At 29.5% G+C, this 14,146-nt stretch overlaps 1 protein-coding gene across 1 annotated transcript in view; it reads right to left on the bottom strand.

Annotated features, from left to right (window-relative positions):
• LOC106465786 (protein O-linked-mannose beta-1,2-N-acetylglucosaminyltransferase 1-like) overlaps window positions 1-14,146 on the bottom strand; it is a 106,847-nt gene that overhangs the window by 5,599 nt on the left and 87,102 nt on the right. The window contains exons 7-21 of the mRNA XM_013926019.2: window positions 12,903-13,016; window positions 12,308-12,425; window positions 11,879-11,977; window positions 9,215-9,342; window positions 8,689-8,759; window positions 7,892-7,984; window positions 5,846-5,948; window positions 5,637-5,695; window positions 5,283-5,355; window positions 4,926-5,054; window positions 4,178-4,368; window positions 2,494-2,538; window positions 2,216-2,279; window positions 1,781-1,852; window positions 1,250-1,291 (exon numbers count right to left, since the gene is read on the bottom strand). Of these exons, the coding sequence (XP_013781473.2) occupies window positions 1,250-1,291; window positions 1,781-1,852; window positions 2,216-2,279; window positions 2,494-2,538; window positions 4,178-4,368; window positions 4,926-5,054; window positions 5,283-5,355; window positions 5,637-5,695; window positions 5,846-5,948; window positions 7,892-7,984; window positions 8,689-8,759; window positions 9,215-9,342; window positions 11,879-11,977; window positions 12,308-12,425; window positions 12,903-13,016 (1,401 nt within the window). The remainder of the gene's footprint in view (window positions 1-1,249; window positions 1,292-1,780; window positions 1,853-2,215; window positions 2,280-2,493; window positions 2,539-4,177; window positions 4,369-4,925; window positions 5,055-5,282; window positions 5,356-5,636; window positions 5,696-5,845; window positions 5,949-7,891; window positions 7,985-8,688; window positions 8,760-9,214; window positions 9,343-11,878; window positions 11,978-12,307; window positions 12,426-12,902; window positions 13,017-14,146) is intronic.

Below are 14,146 nucleotides of genomic sequence, written 5' to 3'. Positions count from 1 at the left end.
TCCAAAAGTGGCCATATTTGACCGGCAAGTCAAGAAACAACCACAAAAACCAACTTCAAAGAGCAATCTACTCCAAGTTTTGAAGCAAGAGTGGGCAAAAATCTCACAATCTAAAATTGACGAGATGATTCTCACGATGCCCCAAAGGATCAATGAACTTCATGAAGCGAAAGGAAGATCTACTGGATATTAATTAAATTATAAATATGACTGAAAAATTTAATTTTTTCTGAAAAGGTGGTACTTGTGACCACGCTGTGTGTATATTAAATATTATTATAATTACATTATAAACGTAAAATAATGAAGATAAATATATATATATATATATATGTATTAAATATTCTTATAATTACATTATAAATGTAAAATAATGAAGATATAAATAAATATATATATATTAAATATTCTAAGCAATACTTTTAATGAAAGTAACATTAGAGAAAGAATAAAGTATACCTTACTTAAGGAACACAAACACTAGTTGTTAACATCTATTACAGTTGTAGACTAAATGTAATGAAATGTCACAAACTGTCCATATATTTTATACCCATTTTTATTAAGCTTGTAAATAATAACAATATGATTTTCTTAAACTTTCAAACTATTGTATGTGAGAAACAACACAATACATCAGAAAGTCATTTTGAAAATAGGCCCTTGTGTCACCTACAAAATATTGTTTTGCTACTAGTTACTGGACTTGAAACAACAACAACAACAGGTTAACACATTACAAAAAGTTAAAAAAAAACACTCATCCTTGCTAGAAAAATAGAATTAAAGATGTCAAAAAATTCCTTGTCCAAGGAAAAGAAAGAATAACACGAAGTTTGAAAAATCCTTTCTCTGTCTGATGAAGTTAGAATAACTTGGTGGGTGACAGAGACCCATACAAATAATAAATTAACTATGTCATGACAGATGTAAAGGGAAAGATTTTCCTGGTACGTTAAAAAAAGTAAAATAACTACACATACTGGAAGGTGTTAGAAACTTGTATTATGAAAGATATTGTACATCAATAATTATTGGACAATATAACAAACTTTCAACCAAGCTCTCTTGTAGAAAATATCAAAAATAATGATACTTAAATTACATTTTTTTGTTTAAAACACTGCATCTTGACCAAACCAAGTTTTCAAGAAGTAATTACAAAGCTAATTTTAAAAGCAACATAACACCCTTAAGCTCTCTAAGTGTATTGTAAAATAAATTATTCAGTTAACTGAGAAATACTCACTTTATGATAGCCTCTTGCATCTAGGTCCCAAATTTTAAAACACTGAAAAGGAAATCAGAAACTTAACTAGCTCATCTCATGCATTTATAACATCTTGAAAAGTATTGAAAACACAACATAGTAATAAGGTTTTGTTATTTTTCATTTTATTTACAATATAGTTAATAACAGTTAAGAGTAACTTCCTGTAATAACTGTCACAGTCATTTTTCACATATTATGTAACTAATGTCAACCAAATATCAAGTACTACGACATTTAATTCTACACTAATCAGTACAACACTCAACCAAACATTAAACTCTACAACTTTCAAACTATATTAATACTTAAAACTGTTCATAACACATTAAACTGTCCACTACATTATGAAACATGCATTAGAAGCTTAAACTGTCAATACATATTTCATTGTGTAACTATAAATGACACATTAAGAGCAAGGATTGTCAGCCACACATTGAATATGTATAACTGTCATCACTAAAATCTTTTTTTTTTCTTCTTGGTCACAAAATGATAGCAACTTACTTTTGCAACTTGAAGCCATGTGGTGAAATCCCTTGGGCTGCTCATTTTAATAAACATCACGTAGATGCCTCCCTGTCAATATAAACACACTTAAGTCATGCCTGGATATAAAACTTAATATATAACTTGCAATTTTAAAGTGTATTATATAACTTTAAAGCAATAGAGGTTTCTTAGATATTTATTAAGAAATCTGAAATAAATTTTTCTGTTACAATTCTTGCTTTATGTCATCACATACACATCTTTTTGACAAAAACATGAATCAGAAGCACAGTAGGAACATGATAGTATGCTGTTTGTAAACTTCAAAAATAATCTTTATGAAAACCTAAGTTATGCATAAATAGACAGTTATGTTCCAGGTTTTGATCTTTTGAAATGATACCTTCTGTTAAATAAACAGTAAAACTAAGATATAGAGTGACTGCTAACCTTAGTATCTGGGACAAAATTCTCCTCACATGGTGATTTGCTATGGTCTAATACAACTGCTTTCCTGTAATATTTATCGGAAAAATTATGTTTTTTAACCAACATATTTCTATGCATTGCAAAATTTCCTATCATATTTCTAAAATATTAGAACATGGAACTTAAAATACATGTAAAAACAAGCCTGTCTAAAATAGAATAACATGAAAAAACTTAATGTTCATGCATATTTCACACCAAGAAATATTTTGTTAAATCAACAAATTCTTCTAACTTACCTTAATAACTCTTCTATTTGTGCTTCATAATTATCTTTCTTAACACTGAAAAGAAACAAGACAAAGGGTAAAAAAACACACAAATCAAATACACTTTTTACAATTAACTTCTGTGAACATCATAGTAAGTATTACCTTTTTAAAAGGAAATATATCCAATTTAAACTGAAGATTACCTAAAAAGATATAAGTTGTAAATCATACATCTTAAAAAATAATAATAATATGGGTTTAAAAGTATAAAAATGTAGAAAACATAAGATTCCATGATTTTAAATTAAACCAGCCTACACGAAATTACTTAACTCTATCAGTCCAGCATGCTGCGAATTGACACACTTGTTGGAATAATTTGAAACTTCAGAAGAACATTTTACAAATTATGTATCCTCTGAAAACATCCCATTTTTATGTAATATTTGTATGAATGTGCAACTTTTACATTTCAACAAAAATATTTCATTGTGATACGTTTTTTCTTTTAACAGAACATAAATGCTTACCTTTGTTGTAATTTTAATTACCAACTTTTTAATGTCTTCCTACATTCTTTTAAAACATTACTATAAAGTTATTATCTGTTTTGATTCATAAAATGCACAAGGTTTCACTGTGTTTATGATCACTGGGGCACAATACAAATAGTTTTTACCGTACTAAAATTAGAAACAAGCTGACCTTTTTTAACGTTGTTAATCAGAAAGTTTTGTTCAGCATATTGTAACAAGTTTTAAATCTGTTATACATTCACTATAATTATATATATTTCTTCTTGATTATTTTCTTTTCTCATTCAAACAATTACTTAAGATGATAAGGTGTAAACAGAGATTAACACAGTAGTCTTTTTAACTACTAGTTAAGTTAATTAAGCATATCAAGTTTTTAATCCATAGAAAAATTACACCAATTAAATTCAAAGACTAAACATTACTCAAAGAAATCTCTTAGTCACTATAAAAAACCGCAAAGCAAATTAAGTATAGATAACAGTATGCCAAGAGTTAAAAGCAGCCAATAATATTATTTGTTAGCATCATGTTTTTATAGCTCATTTAACAGAAAAGTAAATTTAATCAGCTATACTCATTACCAAACTGATTTTTAGTTTTACTTTCAGTAGTGAGCTTGCTCTAAACTGTACTAAGCACAAATATTCAAGGCCTAATTTGTTGATGTTATTTATTTGTATGTTGGGTTGAGTGGCAAAGGATAGTAAAATATGATTACAAAATCCTACAGTAATTTAAGAATGTATAAATTATTTCATTGTAACAATTTCAAAAAACAGTGTGCTCTTTCCAAGTTAAAGAAGATCAGCAAGTCTGTTTAGCTGAGTTCAGAATTATTCTTTAGTGATTTTGCTGGTTGAAATATTAGCAGCAAGCTACTGGACAAGATTTTCACACTTAATAGCTAGGTTAGGCCTTCTTCAGGATAATCACCATTGTTCAAGATAAACCCGTTTTTAAAACCCATGCAGCTCCTTATTCTTGTTTGCTTCAGGAAACTACAATACAGCATGTATATTAACTGTACTACTTCTTTCATAAATAAACAAATTTTATTTATTTTGCTAGTTTATAAGTAGTCTGTCAAACCTAAAAGGACTGAGAAAGTCTGCTATAAAAGAACATAATTCATCTGTACATGGATGAAGGAAACCAAATACCAGTAGAATTACCTGTTTATATCATTCATCTTTATGCTAGGTTGAGTATTAAAAGCATGTTTCTTAAAATACACATCTTGAAAATAGGAATTCATGTTGAGCCCTGAGGAGCCAAAATGATATGTCCTGGATACATCGGGCACGACACATTCCCGTCCCTTCCGGATGTCAGGGAGCCGCATCCACATATCCCAGTCCCACAGCTGGATTTAATATTTTCAAAAACAAAATATTTAAAAACCAAACAAAGTATTTAGAAAACAGAAACTTCACATTTTTCAACATATTACACAAATTAACTTGCAAATTACATAATAGGGAGACCTAATTTGTTCATTAGAATATTCAACATCATGCATCATATCTTGTTTTTATTTGACATATCTAATTAAGAAATACAAAAGTCATCCAATATTATCATTTCTTACCAGTTAACCGGCAACAATATAAACTGGTATCAATAATCAAATTATTTTTAAGTGAAACAGATTTAAAAAAAAAAGAGGATTAATCATAATGCAGTGTATCGTGCTTCAAAGTTGAAGAAACAGCACTCAGTTAATATAATTTAATAAATAAGATTCAAATTTAAGACTATTATAATGTACAAGGTACCTTTCTTGACAAACTTTTATTTTGTATCCTACTGTACATTATCTATCTTTACTTGTTGCTTCAACTTAAGGTACAAATTTGTGTGTGTGTGTGCAAAGACAAGAAATGAACTTAATTATATAATCTGGCAGAAACTTTTACAAACCTTTTCTGGTGTTGGCCAACGAGATTCAAGTTCCTCTTTGTAGAGGCTCCTCTTGAGGATCCACCCGAGACCAGGCATCGTTTCTACCCGATACAGAAGGCTTGGGTCCTCACTCGTATGCTCATATCCCTGTGATATAAATAACTTTTGATTCTTGTACCATGACATTTAATCAATTTAAAAAAATATTAGAACTAAAGTGACATAAGAGTTATTGCAACAGAACTATATTATCAGCTTATTTCATACCAACTCTCTTTTAAAATTTCAAATACAGTTATTCACACAAATAGTTTTAATGGCCAATATTAGTTTCATATCTATTAAAGGTAACAGAACGTAAATATTCAGTCTAACCTGATCATTCCATGCAGATACACAGTAAACTGTCTCATCTTCATCTAAGATTCTTAATGTTTGACTGAAGTAACTGGAAAGAGAAAGTTTCCTTATAAAGATATATATATATCAAGTAAAAACTCAATTTCGTTATACGTTAATATTCATTAACACTTAACAGACTAAAGAACCTACCCAACTAAAATGTGACCCTCAAAGAAAGCACATGTGCAATTTTGATAGGCACAAAACTCCAAGATATAACATAAAAAGTTTCAGTCACAGTGAGTTTAAAGAAATGCACACTCACTACAACCCTGATAGATAATCTTTTTAAAAAGAAAATCAACAGTACTGGAAACTTTTACTCACCTAAAGAAATCTGGTGAAACGTCCAAGTCCTCTTCAATAATTATCGCATACTTGGCATCCTTATAAAAAGGCAAACAATGATAATTAATGTAACACTTGTTTGCTGCAATACTTGAAAAATATTATTCAACACTTATAGACTTTTCTAATATTATTATTTCTGTAAATATAATGTTTTTTCCACATTAAATACAAAACTTTTCACTTACTGGAAACAAATTAAAAGAAGCAGTCAGGCTAGCCTTGTAGTGTTGCGATATCCGTGCATTTTTTAATCCTATAGGCGTGTGCTGAAAGAGCAAATAAATAACCGTGTTGCTTTTCAAATATGCAATATATAAAGGAGATGATTCTCTCAGTTGTGAATAATAAAACCAACATCACTCAATTTGTAATAACTTTACTGTACAGTTCAGGTCAATTCTGAATGTCTTCAAAATTTAATCCAAGTACAGAAAATCTTAAAATAATGTATCATAGGATTAAAAAAAAAAACTGTTCACATTTATGATAATTAGCAGTTTTTATTAAATAAATTTCATACAATTTGATAACTATATAATGCTCATGTATATTTAAAATCAATAAAAACATTCATATACTAAATTTTTAAAGATTTGAGATGGTATGTCCCCACTATGCTGTGGGTATTGCTTCTAATAACCTCTCTTCCATCAGGCCATATCTACTGTAGTTTGCATCCATGTCTTCTTTGTCCGTATGACATTAACTGTTTATAGGACTGTTTGTTTCATTGAAATATATATATAAATATGTTTATTATTTTCTTCTTTTTATTAATAAAATTTAATTTATAAAACCTAACACATACACACATAATAATACACAGATATTTACATAGAAAGAGAGTAAATCATGATCACTTGTGCATACATTAAAAAAGTATTTCTTTTAACACAGTTATCACACCAGGATAAAACAATTCTTAGTAGTCAGTGGATTAAAGATCACAACTGATGAAATTCCACCACAAAATCAGCATTTTTTATGTGAAATAAACATTAACAAGAAATCTAGTAAGAGCATCATCTTTTGAACATGCTGATATACATGTGTATGAAAATAATAAACTTTGTTAGTCTAATTGTCATTCTCTGCGTCATCTGAATATCAACAAAATATCACTAAAAATATGAAATTGTGCTATATTTTAGAAGTCTACTGAGTTTCTCAAATTTATATTAGTAAGAATGAATCTTACTTTTGATATTTCAGGAGCCCCTAGAAGTAACAAAACTTTTTGGGCTGCGTGGTATCCAGGTAAGAATTATACTGCAGTACAACTTGATTTTATCTAATGTTTATGTAATGAATTATACAGAATTGTACAATCAAACTAAATGGTGTTCTATGTATGATTATTGTTAATATTTAAACAGTATTTGATTAAAAATTGGTGATACACTTTATAGTAGCTCATTTTTCAAACATTCAAAACAAATTAAATTTTTCATTTATTATTTCCGACCAAAAAATAACGAGAAGTTCTGTTTGGAAGTTTTTCCAAATATCTGATCATTAAATGTGCATGTTTCAGCAAATTCTTAACAAAAGACATATGTGTTCATCAAATGTATCAACACTAGTGTGCCATCAGTACTCAGAACAAGTTTAATCCTACTATTACTGAAAGTGATGTTATACATTACACTACAAAATTACTCCACATTATTATTTAATTAACCCTGTTTCATAGGTTCCATAATGCTGTTGTTCTAAAGTTTCACTGGCAGTTTTTCAGTTTTTTATAACACTACACAAATTCTTTATATTGACAAAAACTTCAGTTCCATAGTCTGCTTGTTTCATTTAACTACAGAGGCTGGCTATTATAAACAGTTCACTATATAGAAGCATTAGTATATTACTTTTCAAATCAGGTAAACTTCATTGGACTTTTCTCAGAATATTTCCACTGATTTGTATTATTGTTTTCTTCTCTTCAAAAATTAGTTACATAATTTAGATTAACGTTCTTTCTGCTTAATGTGCATGCAATGTTTTGTGATAATTTACTTTTATTACATCAATCTATTCATTTTTTGTAACTTATGTTTTTATTTTTGCTTTTCTGTTATCCTTTATTTATTGGACTTGTTGGATAGCTGACTCTGTTCACACAATCTTAGCATTTTTGAAAACTGCTAAATTATATAACTGGCTGAAATGTTCATTATACTCAAAATCTTTGTCCTAAGCTCAACTTACATTATGTCTATTGCAAGAAACCTTATGGAGAGTCAACACTTACCTCAAAATATCCATCAATAAACACTGTAACCATTTCCGGATTAGCACCCTGAGCTGAGAGTAGAGAACGTAGCATCCTGTAAAGTTATAAAAAAAACCCTAAGAGATAAATGAAAGCATTATAATAGCTTGTCGAAATGTTCGTAATAAGAAAATCATTCTTTCTACTCCTATGTTCCATGGAAGCCATAATGAGTTAAATCATGTAATCTTAAAGCATTAACCTTATTTTATGTGTATTTTAGCAGTAGTGTTACAGATAACATTTCCAAATAGCTGCATGCTCTAATATATGATCAAAGTAAAATATAAAATTATAGATTAAAAGATTCATCTCTAGCATTTTGTTTGTCATGAAGTAATTTTTTGTAAGAGATGATATAATTATCTATTACCTATCCAGTAACAATAAAAGTACAATATAAGAGTTTTACAAACATCATCAATAATACCAAACGTATGTTTTATACCTATGACAAAGTTATTAAGGCTATCTACCATCACCCCTAATTTTCAACCACTGACCAGATGGAAGAAAGCTAGTCAACAGAACCCTACCAAACTTTCCATGTTAAGGGATTGGCTGTCACTCTCATAATACACCAAGAACTAAAAATGTGAGGAATATTTGATGATATTGCACAAATTTGAATCCAACTTACCAGCTATAAAATAAAAAGCTCTACCACAAGGTAAACCTATTCCTCCTTGTTAAAAGGGACAGAATTTAATATTATAACAGTTTTTACTAGTAAGTATATATGAATATACAATTTTTTACCTGTAGAGGTAATGGGGTCTATTGCTTGCAATGATTGCAACTGGCACATCATACACTTGATTGTTCGGAAGCTACAAATAATTAAACTTTTATGTACAAACTATAAACAGTTATTGTAATTAAATCAGAATATAAAACTGAATTGAAACTATGATTATAAAATGTATTCAAAATTCAACTTTAATTCACAAATGCAACCGAGCTTACTTTTACATAAAATTATGATTTTATTACAATTAATACATTCTTCTTTTTTGAACAGCATTCAGGTTACACTTTTTTCTCAAAAAAAAAACATCAACTGAGAGTCATAAATACATGTATACTTTTATAAACATATATGATGAATATACATAAACAGGTAAAAACTTTAAAAAATCCTACAAAATCCCTAGTACTTTCGATAAGTACACCTGTTGAAAGCACTACAGTTTTATTATTATTTTTCTTTTAATGTCATTTACCACACTTTCTGATTCTATCATAAAACAAATGTATTATTCAATGGCTGTAAGTTATTACTTACACGTTCTGGTGAGAATGTTAATGGAGCAGGGTCAGTACAGCTACATACACTGCCATATCCTTCTATGTGGTTGCAAAATGCTCGCCGCCTTTGATTTTCTTCAGTGTCTGACCAATCACATTCACTGTCTGGAGAAGGGCATAAGAGAAGTTTACTGGTTTAATTAAAAAAAAAAGGAAAACATTCTGCAAGTTTTTATATTTCAACAGTAAGCCTTGTGGCACTATAAAAGAATTACAGCTACAGATGCACGTACAAAGTAATTATTTGGCTAATGTATCCCAAAATATGAAGATGTTTCATACATTTATATGAAAAACTAAAATACTTTAAAGTTCATAATAAATTTAGAGTTACATATTTCTAAAAACCAGAAACATTTATTAAAAAAAAATTATATTTTATTACTTATTTCAAAACATATTTGCATAAATCATGTATAAAAACATTAACATTTAAAACATCTTTTATAGCATTCAACCATTTAAGCATGTGATGTTTATCTATGATTTACCTGGCATTACAAGTATGCTTGAACTAAGTTTGTTTCGTTTGAATTTCCCGCAAAGCTACACGAGGGCCATCTGTGCTGGCTATCCCTAATATATCAGTAAAAGACTAGAGGGAAGGCAGCTAGTCATCAACACCCACTTTCAACTCTTGGGCTACTCTTTTACAAACAAATAGTGGAATGAACCATCACATTATAATGCTCCCACATCTGAAAGGGTAATCAAGTCCATGACCCACAAATTGCAAGTCAAGCTCCCTAACCACCTGGCCATGCCAAGCCTGCTTGAATTAGGAAAAACAATTTTGAAAATAAATAGAAAATTACTGAATAGGAGCAAATTACCAAATCACAAATTCAGGCATAATATTTATATCCTCCTCCTGTGATGAACATGCTTCAGAGCTTTAAAATTGGAATAAAAAAACAACAAAAACATTTATAATGTTCCACTTCTTGGATGCATAAAAAGAAATTTTAAGACAAAGAAGGTCAACTGAGATAGCTAAAAATACAAAAATATCGAAAAACAACTTTAGTAACAATGTCATGATATAAAAAAAACTGTTTAGTATAGGTAGTATTAATTAATTATTTTGTGAGTTAATATTTCATGATTGTTTAGTTTTTTTTTAATAATAAGAGAGTTAAAAACAGATGATTATTGGAAGTTGTGTATATAATTATTTGATGTTGAGGCTATCGAGCCTCGCATGAAATTTTTTAAGTGATAAATATGTAAATAGTGTGAGACGAGCAGGAACAGACAGAGCTGATGAGAAAGTAGTCACGGAAAGTAGAAATTTGGCCAAAGATAGTTAAACGTAAAGTTAACTGCCGTAGGATTGAAAGGCCTAACAGTTAATATAGACCTAATGATTAATATGTTAGAGGAAAATCTCACAGTTTTAAACAAGAAAAGAAGTATAGTTTATTCTGTCAAAGTGAGTTCTAAAGTAATTGAACCAACCCGAGTGCACTTTGGCAAAAGGAACAGATGATATCTGAAATACGAGGACCAGGCAATTACTGGAAGAGCAGTATACGACTGTTGTAACTCACACTATAATTGTAAGTGAATTATACACAGAATACAAGTGTGATAAAAATAGAGAAAAGTAGTTTGGCTTGTCAATTGAATAGACCTAAGTGGACTTTTGACAAGAAAAGAACTATATAGACTTCATGATATAACTATGATCTCTATAGTGCAAGGAATTTCTGTAAATACGTTTAACTACTTTGAATATATATATATATATTATTTTGAAAAAAATTGGAGTGCATGCTGTTCATTTATCATTAAATGTATTACCAACAAGTCACAGACACCTAATGTAGAAGAATCCTTAGCCCAACACCCATTTTATTCAACCTACTTATTAAATACTTCTACTATGTGTAATATTAAGAAGTATAATCCTCATTTGACAAACAATCCTGAAGAAACTGTTTACACAAAATTTTTTTTTAAACTTATAATCATAAATCTAAAAAGGAAATATTTTGTTCCTTTTCTATCTCAAGTTAAAAGATGAGATAAATCTAAGAAAATATTTTGTTCCTACATATCAAATTATAAGATGAATCCTCTTTTTTATTTTTATTATTATATAATGCTTGGCAACATTCAAGCTAATCTTTCCTATCTTTGAGAATGTAGATATTATGTATCATGGATACACTGAAACTTTAAAAACCAGTATATTTGCACTATTAAGACTCTTTGCATATTTCTGAATACTAATGAAAGGAAAACACAGAACCTGTAACAAGTAAGACTAATAACACTTATACTTGAATATGATAGACATAACAAACTACTTATGGTAAGAAAACATATTATTATACAATCAAGTTCACTCGTATTAACAAATTGGTGATGATTGGAAGTTAGCTTATTGTTAATTGATATAACTTCTGGTTTGTTCTTCCATATATGTGTGTGTTATACTGAAGGTGATACAAAGTTAACTTGGTGAAATGTGTATATTTTATCTATACCTTTTCTTTACTGCTAAGCCATTTTTAAGGAACAATTATAATTCCAGACTGCTTATGATAGGTTTTAACTCTTGTTTACTATTTATCCCACCCTTCAAGTCTAATTCTTCCTTAAAAAGAATCACCTTCATAGTCAAATTTAACATTACCTTCAACAGGAACAAGTGGAACTTCCACTCTTAGTAGAACTGGAGCACCCCAGCTGTTAAACTCCGGACTTTTACTGTATGATTCTCCAAAAATTTTGCCTGAAGGGTAATAACAATATAAATCTTTTTTCCTGCCCATCACTTTAAAAAAATTAACCGATTTTAGTATTTAGTAAATATATACTTTTGAATAAGTTTTTGAAAAGTTACAAATGATTTTTGTTGATTCCAATGTTTGAACACAAAGCTATATACAATACAGCATTAATGAAAACTTCATGTTAAAAAAACAAGAGTGCATTGAAATAATGTAATAGCTAATGATAAATAATTCTGCCATGGTCTAAAGACCAGGAGGATTTTACAGTATGTTTTAAATGACAATGTATAAATCATCTTTGTTCAGAGAAGAAACCCCGAATAGCTCACCACCCTTCTGAGTGACCATGGCCCACATGTCTCTCCAACCTATTCCATGCGACTTCTTGCTACCTAATCTCTTCATAAGGTCTCTAGCTGGTTGCTTCATCTGAAATGTTCCTTCATCCTAAACAATGCAGATAATCAAGCACAATAAGTTAATCTGGATAATAATATATGTTTAACTGATTTGCTAATGGTCATACATGGCTAAATGTAATCAGAAATAAAATGGTGTACTTTTCTCAGGAATAAAGAAAATTTCCTATGTAATGATTCATTTACATTATTTATGATACAGTGTGCACCAGGTTGTATAAAAGCTGTGTAGCGTTTTTCTGAAGAGAATGATAATGATAGAACATGAAGACCACAAACTGAACTAGAACTGGTATCCTCCATGTAACAAACATCCCACAGTGAAATGACCTTGACTTTTATCTCATCTTGATCTCTTATGCATAATAAGGAGTTAGGAGTCCATCATTTCCCCAGTTTATGAATTAAAAGTAAGAAATTAATAAAAAAAGTGATGTAATCTTACTAAAAGTTCCTGTAGTAATCTAACCAATTATTGACAAAAAGGACTTGATAATTTACTTACCTTTATTGTAAAAATGATTATTCTCCCATCTGAAACCATATTAAGAAACAAAGACATAGCCTCATCTTCATGAGGAGAGTAGGTATCAAACATTCGTTGTGCCATAACACTACCCTAGAAAATGAACATGATAATAACTCTTAGATACCTAAACCAAAGAAAAACAACAAAATGCAAGAAAATGTGCATATGCTTTGAAAATCATTCATGTTCAGAATTTTAGGGAACTTCTATTCAGAAGAAATTAGGTAAAATTGGGATTTCTGGTTTCCAAGGTACTAGCTAATTAATTAGGAATAGTAGTCTCACACACACACATTCTTTATATTAAGTTGTAATAGCTGTAAAGTCAAATCTGCCACATGATTACATCTTGTGTATTGTGTCATGCTTATGGCAGTGTCATTAAAAGAAGATACTGTGTAGGACTTACAATACCTTGGTTTAAACCAGATATTGTGTAACACTTACAATAGTTTAGTTAATAAAAAGATAGGATACCGTATTTGTTTGTTGTTAATCATAAAGCTATACAATGAAGTATTTGTGCTCTGACTACCACAAGTATCAAAGTTCAATTTTTAATATTATAAGATTTCAGACTACTGTTGACCCACCAGGGAAAGGATATCATGTAACACTTACAATACTTTCAAATAAAACAAGATAGGATAACTGTTATAACTACAATAGCTTGCCACTTAATAAAGGGTTAATGATCTCTACTCTCAACACTGTTTTTCATTTGTTTATTGTTATGAATCTATGAGAAAAGAACAGCACTTGGTGACAACAGAATGTATGTAGATGGCCACTTCTGCTTATCATAACTGCTTTAGGAATTTTTCCAATAAGCACCATCTTTTGTTCTATGTAGAATCTTGCACGTAAATAGAGGGTAATCAGTTTTTGTGATGCTGGTTTTTATAGTAAATCTGAAAGTGGAGTCTCATTACTTAAATACCTAACTTGTATTTTATCAGTTCATTTGTAGCTACTGTAGAGTGAATGCTTAAAGAAAGCTCAAAAACAAAACGTGGTTTGTGTCAGGTGCAGATAATAAACTCTTAATTAAAGAGCAAACTCTACTCTCAAAAAGGCAATACATAAGTTAAATGTTACAGTAGATTAGTTACAACAATACAGGATATTACTGTGACATACTTACAGTAGCTTGGTTAAAATGAAACAGGATATTACTGTGTTATACTTACAGTAGCTTGGTTAAAATGAAACAGGATATT

Source organism: Limulus polyphemus, unplaced genomic scaffold (assembly GCF_000517525.1).
Source record: "Limulus polyphemus unplaced genomic scaffold, Limulus_polyphemus-2.1.2 Scaffold2050, whole genome shotgun sequence".
In the NCBI taxonomy this organism is placed as follows: domain Eukaryota; kingdom Metazoa; phylum Arthropoda; class Merostomata; order Xiphosura; family Limulidae; genus Limulus; species Limulus polyphemus.
This window is presented reverse-complemented; position numbering and strand designations above follow the sequence as displayed.